The sequence below is a fragment of the Mauremys reevesii genome, linkage group 2 (assembly GCF_016161935.1).
Source record: "Mauremys reevesii isolate NIE-2019 linkage group 2, ASM1616193v1, whole genome shotgun sequence".
In the NCBI taxonomy this organism is placed as follows: Eukaryota; Metazoa; Chordata; order Testudines; family Geoemydidae; genus Mauremys; species Mauremys reevesii.
In genome coordinates this window covers 4,838,482-4,847,497 of record NC_052624.1, presented here as the reverse complement: position 1 = coordinate 4,847,497, position 9,016 = coordinate 4,838,482, and the positions used below count along the sequence as shown (strand labels likewise).

Below are 9,016 nucleotides of genomic sequence, written 5' to 3'. Positions count from 1 at the left end.
TTCCTAACCGTCCTCAAGGTTCACCCATGGGTCAGGTCAGTCTGTGAGTTAATTAACTCTTTCTGGCCCTTTCCCCTTTCAATGAGATATTGTATCACAGTCATAACGTCACAGCCGCCTCTCCCCATCCAGTGCTGGGAAGGGCCGTCATGTCGCCCCACTAGGACACCCCCGATTGTCACTCTGACCTTGGGGGATTTGTTGTTTGTGCACGTGAAGTTTCCCAAAAGCTGTTGCTTCCTTTTGCAGCAAATATCTGTTGGCAAATGTGCCAGGACTAGCAGAGATGGGAACTCAAATCAGCTGGAATCCTGGGGTTAGGCTGCACACCCCACATTCACAAGAGTGTACGGCTTTCAGTGTCCAGAGGGCAACAGCCCTTGCAGCTCTTTGTCAGGGAAACCCACCGCCAGGGAGATATCTCACTGCACCCACTCTGCTAGTGATCCTCCTGGGACAAAGGTACCTGCATCTCTAGGCACCCAGGTTATAATCACTGGGAACCTCACCTGATTGTAACAGGCATAACTCCCTTAAATTCAACAGATCAAGAGGCACTGTTACCAGCAAGGAATTTATCCCATAGGTAGGGTATGATTTTTTCCATTGTGTGTGACGGTATGTCTGCCTTGGGAGACTGTGCGTACAGAGAGAGAGAGAGAGAGAGTGGGTGTGTGGTGGAGGACAGACTGACAACTTTGTGCACACATTATAGACTGCTAGACACACTTCTGGGCAACACCATATTTCTACACTGAACCGTACAAGTGCTCCAACTTTTAAGCCCCAAATCTGCAGTTATTCTAAACTCTTCATTGAGTTTGACATGTGAGAGGCACTGGTAAAGCACAGGGACCGAGTGGATTTGGAATTTTTATACAAAATATCATCTGACGGATAGATGCTTGGTCCAATTGACAGGAGCTGCAGAGAGGAAGGTTCTCGTGCTAACAATGATGCCCTTGTAAGAAGAGGCAGAGATGAGGGAGCGTCCAAGCTTTCGCTGAGAAAGGAATTTGGAACCACATAAATATGTAACTGAAGCGTTGCTGCCGACGTTCACAGCTTTCATACAGTCATAGTTGTTAAGGCCACCAGGGACCATTGTAGGCGTCTAGTCTGACCTGCTGCAGAAAATAGGACAGGCCAAAGAACCTCAGACAATCATTTCTGCCTCAACTCTGTAGCTTCCATTTGAGCGAGAGCATCTCTTTTAGAAAGCGATCCAGTCCTGACTGAAAGCCTGCAAGTGATGGAGAATCCAGCACATCCTGAGGTAAATTGTTCCCGTGGTCAATTACCTTCACCATTCAAAAATGCACCATATTTCTACTCTGAACGGTACAAGTGCTCCAACTTTTAAGCCCCAGATCTGCAGCTATTCTAAAGGACAGAACCCTGTGCCCACATGGACCGCAATGAAGACACAATGGGGTGCCACATGGGTGCCAGGATCTTTCTGTCCGCACAATACTGTGGAATTGAGGTTTCACTTAGTACGGCAAAGAAATGGACTAGAAACCCTATTCCAGTGAGCAAACTACTGGGGGTGTTACCCAAATAACTTCTATTTCCTGCATTCACAAAAGAAATACCATCGCATTTGGGAAGCAAACCTGCAACTGCCATAACGTTCCAGTGCTGTGCAGGTGAGAGCAGGAGACCCGTTCTGAACAACCTCAGCACTTAGCTCCTTCAGGTTGAAGTACTTTGCTCTAAAAGCAGAATTTATATTACATTTTATGTACTCAGACATTGTCTAATTAACCCTCCCAACACTTCAGAGACCCAGGTCTAGAGAAATATTATAATCTCCATTGCAGGGAGTTCCAGGCACAGTTATGCCATTTATCTTTGTCTCCTCTAACCAAAGCATAACCCAAGAAAGGAAAGGCACTTTAGTTCCGTGTAGGGTAAATCACAGACTGTCCAACACAACAGGACACAACACACACGTGTAAGTCACTATGGGTGTGTAGTGTTCTGGGATATTTGCATTGTGTGTGTGATGGGCACAGGGTGTTGGAAACCCCCAAAGAGCCATTTCTAAGGGAAAAGTCACGGCAAAATTATTTATTATCAGTGATTTGCATCACAGCAGCCCCTGTTCAGGGCCAGTATCAGAGTCCCGTTGCGCCAAGCACCGTACCCAGGAATGAAGCCTGGAGTTGGCTGGTCGACTGACACCGCACCAGCTTTAATTCACATACCGCACAGGGAGGGATGGAATTGTCAGTTACAAGCCCCGTACGTCCTGCCTGGATTACAAAACTGCAGCTAAATGGTCAGCCAGAATGTGCAAGAAATGAGCTGAAGAAAGAATCCTGAGACTTCCTGTTCTCATCCCACAGCAGAATCCTGATCAAGGGGGCTTCACAGCCAGCAATACCGTCCACACTGTGTACTGTGTTTTATGTAGGAGGGAAAGGATTGTGAGGGCCCCACTCGGGCCACAGAGAACGTGCTCTGATCACATAAAAGGAAGAGGTCTGACCGTCTGATTGTTGTGCTTGACAGAACTGCAGGACCAGTCGGTGAAGGGGAAGTGGTCGATGGGATATAACTGGCTTTTGGTAACACATTTGAGACAGCATCTCATGAAATCTGACGCTCAAAATTAATTCAACTTTTCTTGGGCAGGTACACAGCCACGTGCAGTAAAAATTGGCCATCTGTGAATATAGGATAAGGAAAATATGGCAGCAGCCTACAAAGGACTTAACCCATGAGAGGGGGATACATTTCTAAAGGGGGCTAGGAGTATGACTAGGAGCCATGGAATAACATTAAGGAGGGACGGGTTACGCTGACTCATAGGAAGATTTCATGATAGCAAAATCTCTCAGGCTTTATAACAGGGTCTTCCTATTGGACACGGGGGAGCCCCACTGCTAGGGATACAGAAGAGCCGGTTGGCCTGTCAGGAGCAGTCCGGGGTGTGGTTATCCATTGCCGATGGACTGTACGTTCCCCTTGGATTTAGTGGGGGCACCATCAAAAGCAGCGACCTGGAGCTACTGACTGGCTCTGGGGGAATGCTTGTTGTGGGATTTCTGGACTGAGAGCTGACGGGTAAAGCTCTGGTTGTCTGGACTTTAGGGGACAGGTCTTCTATTGGTGTAAATCAGCATAGATCCATGAAAGCCACTGGAGCTATGGCAACTTGTACCAGCTGCGGATCTGGCCCAATAGAATTAAGACACGTAGCTCAGCCTTTCCCAATGCGGAGGCCGGCTCTGAATACCCCCTATCCACCACCATGGGTTGTTTAGCAATTGGTGCACACGATTTCAGCAATTTATTTGAAAAAATCCTCCTTTTCCTCTGACCGACCTCCCCCTGTTCCTGCCCTGGAGGGTGGCCAATGGAAACGTCCTGCAGATGGATGGGGAAAAGTCACCGGTTAAGGGAGGACCAAAGCAGGCAGCCAATGAGGCAGTAGCCCCTACAGAGGAGGCAGCGTTTAGAAGGGCTTCCCCCGGGAGGGACAGGGCTGCCCACCCAGCTCTCACTGAATGCCCCAGGGCACAGGATGGAGACCTGCCTGAAAGTCCTGCTGCTCGTCGGGGTGGTCACAGCAGCCCCCACGCCCTCATCGTCCCCTCTGCCAACCCATGAGGCTGCGGTTTTAGCTGCAGTTGAGATCTACAACCAAGAGCCAGGCACAACACTGGCCTATCGGCTCCTGGAAGCTGAGCCGCAGCCAGACTGGGTGAGTGACCTGGGGCAGAGCCGTAACAAGGGCGAGGCGAGTGAGACACTTGCCTCGGGCGCACAAAGCCAAGGGGCCCAGAAAGCAGCGGAGGGGGAAAAAAAGCAGAAAAAAAAAGCTGCGATTGGTGGCACTTCGGCGGCAGCTCTACCGCCGCCACTTCATTCATTCTTCGGCAGCAATTCGGCGGCAGGTCTTCCCTCCCAGAGGGACTGAGGGACCCACTGCCGAATTGCCGCCGAAGAGCTGGCCCTGGGGGAGGGCACAATTTTATATTCTTGCCTCAGGCGCAAAAATACCTAGTAACGGCTCTGAGCTGGGGAATCGCTTTGTGGCCTGTGTATATTCGATGCTGCTTGAGCTCATGGAGCAGGTCAATGGGGAATCGCTGCCTCTGATGCTAGACTCCTGTACCCACAGTCTGGTTATTTGCACCCTCGTCATCATCCAGGGCTGATTTCTGGTGGTGCCATGAGAGACAGTTTCTGTTCACAATCCAAGTAGGCAGAGGATGGGGAAGGGGAACAACGGGAAATTTACAGACAAGCCAGCTGGAGTCACTGAAAGCAGCATGGCCAAAATTGGTTATAAAGAGGGAGTGAAATATGTGCAGGGACGGGTAGCAGCCAGACAGCTATTTCCCTTTATTGCGGCACAGCAGCTTCCCGGTCCCGCTGCAGAGGAAGGGCCTGACACCAGCAGTTCATTCAGATTCAGCAGGCAGAGAATGTTTCCATTTGAATTATACTATGAGTAATTCGGGGCAGGGACCGTCTTAATCTGTATTTGTACAGCGCCTGGCGCAAAGGGGGTGACCAGCCACAAGTGTTCAAAGAGAATGAGTCCGCCCTGAAAAAATCATGGGATTGGCTTACAGTTCTTGAATTTTCTTAAAGTAATACATTTGTTTCCTTTTGTTTTTTCTGTCTGGGTTCTGAGTCTTTACAAATAAATACTGATTGATCATTAAAGGCTTGGACTGCTGAAGATTTAAAAAGGTTTCAGAGGAGAAATTCTTTGAATTCAGTGCCCTCCCTGGGTCTCCTTGCACAGAGAATAAAAATTTAGCAGCATGTAGAAGACAGATTTAATTTAAAGACATTTGTTAATCCCTTGTTGTCATTATTTATTAAGTGGTAACAAAGTGCTGGGCACTATTCTTCCCGGAGGGACCTAATTGAGAAATTATTTATATCCCAGCAGCATTAGAGGTTCAAGCCAAGACCATGGCCCTGTTGTGCTAGGTGCTGTACAAATACATAGCAAGAGACAGTTCCTGCCTAGAACTTTACAATCTAAATAGATAAGACAAAGTGTGGGAGAAAGGACGTATTATTATCCCCATGTCAGAGGGGAAAACTGAGGCACAGAGCAATACCTGGCAATCAAAATAAGCATACACCATCCTATGTTCTCATGTATGTAATTTTTCATTAATGCCCTGTTTACTGACACCTATGCTGACTGGAAAAGTTGCCTGAGTTACTTTTTATGTTCAGTTCAAGCTTATGTTCCTTTTTAACTGCTCTGAAAAGTGAGTGTGCCCCACATTGGCATCCCCTTGCTCAGCAGAGCTGCTCCCTCTGAGTATGCAATCAGAGCTGTTGGCTAAGGGTCTTGAAAGTGACAAGTGATTTCAGGTGCCCAACTTGAAACACTATTAAAGGGTCTGATTTCCAGAACATGCTGAGCACCTGCCCTCTGAGCATCAGGCCCCATTCAGGATCTCAAACCGGGCGCCCAGTTACGAGGCACATAAATCCACCAGCCAAACATTCTAAAATCCCGGCCCATGGCTAACAGAAATGCTCACTCCTTTGTACTCCAGCTGGCTCTGCAGAGCGGGAGCTGGATTCTGTTCCTTCTCCTGCATCATCAACAGCAGGTTGTTTACTGCATTCCCAGGATGAGGCAGGAGAGGGAACAGCGGGGCTTGAACTTCAGAGCAAAGTTCGATTTGCAGGACTGACAGCTAGGGAAATAACCATTGTTCAATGACAGGCTTGTTCCCCTCTGGTGGCAGTGGGGTCAGTGGACGTTGAGGGCACTCAGCCCCACACAGGAGTGCTCAGAGTGGTACCTGATCAGGCCCAAAAGGAGGATGCTTAGGGACCCAATGCTGCAAACATTGGCCCACGCAAGTAACTTCTGCAAGACAGGAACCTACATATGGAAATTGCAGTGAGGCAATAACCCCTGGAATCCCAGGACCTCACTTGGACCATGTCATTTCTAACCAGAATTGCACTTTCAGGAATTAGAGCACATGGAAAATCCAGTCACTCAGTCTTTGTGTAAGAGAAAGGCAGGAGATGGGGGAAGAATTGCAGGATACCAATTATTTGTTCTGAACCTACTGATGGAGAGACATGAGCCAGACCTGCATCTGGTGCACGTCAGCTTCACTTATGACAATGGAGCTGCACCAGATCTAGCCCATGGTATATAAAGTTGCATTCCTGCATTAATGTTTGAACTGCATTTGAAATAGGTAAGGCCCTAGACAGCAGCTGAGAATGATTATCAATCACTTATTACGTCAGTAGACTAGAGCAACGGTTCTCAAACTACGGGGCGGGCCTCGCAAGGGAGGCGTGGGAATGTGTGCTTTTTTTTTCTTTTTGGAAGAGCTCTGGCTGTTAGCCCAGGTGGATAGGGCTCGAGAGGGGATAAAGGGAACAGATGGACTCCTGCCACTCTGGGGCTGACAGTCAGAGCCCTGCCTCTCCGGGGCAGTGACCATCAGATCCATGCCGCCGGGAAATACTGTAATACAATATAAATATAATTACAAGGCCAAAGTGGAGACTGGTGCCTTGCTGCTCACAGTGAATGTTTATTTTGTTCTTTCTTTGAATTCTTCTTAGGACGTGTCTTCAAAAACTATCCAATCGCTGACATTCACTGTGAAAGAGACAGTGTGCCTGGTATCAGAGAAACGCAACCCCAACCAGTGTGAATTCAAAGAAGACGGGGTAAGGATCACCTGCTGCAGGGAGACACCTCCCTCTGCACCTTCAGTTGACCAATAGCATCTATCAGGTCCCGAAGCCTCACAGAAAATGTGTGTTTCCAGCAGAGACACAAAGGAAGCAATGGGGCCAGGGGACTGCACCCTTTCTGCAGTAGCCTGTTTACTGATCCTTACATCAATTCACAAGCAACATCCATCCATTCATCCAACCCCTAATTATAGGACTGAATGGTTTTTAATCTCTGGTTTGCTGTTGACAGCTGGGGCACTGTTCTACCAGAGAACCCTCACTGAAGGCACAAGGAGAAGGGGATGCAGCGTGTGTAAAATCTGATTCGTGGTACACTAGCATTTTGATGTCCCTAATGAGATCAGGGCCCCTGGTGTCAGGTGCTGCACAACCACAGACAGTCCCTGTCCCGCCCCAAAGTGTTCACAATCTAAATACACCAGGTCAGTGGCAGAGAGGAGAATTCAACCCAGGTCTCCTGAATGGCCCCTCTCATGCAGCTGGAGGACACAAGGAATCCCACAGTGATTGCTTGCAAAGTAAGGAACCACTGAACATGAGCAAAGGCTACTTACATTGAAAGCTCCTCAGTGCAGGTATCATGTTTCTGGCCTGTGTTTGTACAATTCCTCTCACAATGGGGTCCTGATCCACTGTGATGTCCAAACCAGGCCGGAGGCTGAGCCTCCCAACCTCCTGCTGAACTTGTGACCAAACCTGACAGTAAGATGCTGAGGTCTCTTTTCTCTCCCTTGCAGCTGGTCAAAGACTGCTCTGGCTTCTTCTCCACTGAACAGGACCCCCCTTCCATCATTATCAAATGTGAGGAGGCGTCTGAGGAGGTGAGTGGCCTAGGCGGCCTCCTCTCTGCTCTCGGCTGGGCTGAGGCAGGGTTGCGGGTTTCCCTCGCTGAGATCTTGCCAGGTATTTCACACTGCACAAGTGTCCCCAGAACAAGTGTCCAGCTCATCTGCTGGCGGTGAGCTGGCAAAGGCCTCCTGCCCCACGAGCCTGGAGGTGGAACCCAACAGCCGCCAGCAGAACCGCAGGGAGCAAATTCTAATCTCCCTGGGATACGTAAGAAACCTAAAGCTCCATACGGTGCCTGGGAGCGGGGCAAGGACAGGGGGGCTGGGGAGGCTCCTCACCACCTGCCTTTGTCTGGCAGCGACATTTACAAACGTTGTGCGATGCAGACACTGAATGGCCCCTGGTCCCACACCCCAGGCAAAGGCCCCAGCATGGCCCCTCCTTCTTACCCTAGAACAGGGACCTGCCCAAGGTGGGCGTAAGGGTGACAGACAGCAAAGGGGGAGGGGATAATGGCTGAGTTTATAATCATGGGCCTTCAATGGCACGGCCCTTGCACCCTGTCCCTCCAGCAGGCAAGTTCCTGCGCCTCCCTCAGAGCCACCGAGCGATGTCACCCTCCATCCAGAGTGCAGCAGCAACACTCACTCCTGAGGGCTACTCCTCTCCCCCACTAATCCCCTAGGCCCACAGTGACACTGGTCGGACGCCCTCTGTTGCTCTGGAGAGGCCATGAGCTCCAGGGGAGAGGGCACTGGATTGGGACTCAGGAGACCTGGGCTCTACTCCCTGCTCTGCTACTGACCAGTTGTGTGACCTCAGGCATGTCACACTGTCACCCCCTCACCCTTTACCCCTCTGTCTATCTAGACTGTAAGCCCCTTGGGGCAGACACTGTCTCCCACTGTGCGTGTGTGCAGCAGCTATCACAGCTCTGATCAAAGTTGGGGCCTCTAGTCATTGCTAATAACAAATGAAACACAAGAGAGAACAAAGTAACAGGCCCTGAGCTGCAGGAGACGGGTTCAGTCTGAGTGGAGATTCTGACCCTGACCTCTTTCCTCTCTAGCCTAATGTCGTCACAAGGAGTCGCTGGAGACGTTGGCTGAGAAAAGCTGGTAGCTTTCTTCATCGAAATCGCTCGATATTCTTTGTTGGCTAAGAAGAACCAGAGAGAGAGGAGATGAAAGCGAACCGCTGCTGCCAGACCCAGCTGTGGCACCATTTCTCCTCCACTGGAAGCACCATCGGAAGCAAGGCCCATAACAATCTGAACAGCTTCCGAGCATCTGCTTCTATCCGCTGCTTAGCAGCTGTTGCAGTGCTGCTCACCAGGGCTCCTCTGCGTAATAAATTGCCATTCTGCAAACCTATACTGTAGCCCTCTGCTTCCATATTGTGGGAGGAGATTAGGGACGTGAACCGGAATGAGTCACCTGATTGTGCTACTGGTCAATGAACACCCCCGACTAGGAGTCACATGCCATCCTCATTAAAGAGACCCAATGCC

General features: G+C 49.8%; 1 protein-coding gene across 1 annotated transcript; it reads left to right on the top strand.

The window, feature by feature from the left end:
- Positions 1–3,351: 3,351 nt before the first annotated feature.
- LOC120398078 (cathelicidin-2-like) lies at positions 3,352–8,760 on the top strand. Its single transcript, XM_039525083.1, has 4 exons — positions 3,352–3,712; positions 6,580–6,687; positions 7,455–7,538; positions 8,576–8,760. Exons 1-4 carry the CDS (start codon positions 3,533–3,535, stop codon positions 8,666–8,668), a joined length of 465 nt encoding a protein of 154 aa, XP_039381017.1. The 5' UTR covers positions 3,352–3,532; the 3' UTR covers positions 8,669–8,760.
- The last annotated feature ends 256 nt before the right edge of the window (positions 8,761–9,016 follow it).

Excerpts from the sequence above, each read along its gene's own strand:
- LOC120398078 (XM_039525083.1), top strand. The coding sequence starts at position 3,533 with ATGGAGACCTGCCTGAAAGTCCTGCTGCTCGTCGGGGTGGTCACAGCA. Across the intron at positions 3,713-6,579 it reads CTGAGCCGCAGCCAGACTGG|GACGTGTCTTCAAAAACTAT; the intron begins GTGAGTGACCTG and ends AATTCTTCTTAG. Across the intron at positions 6,688-7,454 it reads GTGAATTCAAAGAAGACGGG|CTGGTCAAAGACTGCTCTGG; the intron begins GTAAGGATCACC and ends TCTCCCTTGCAG.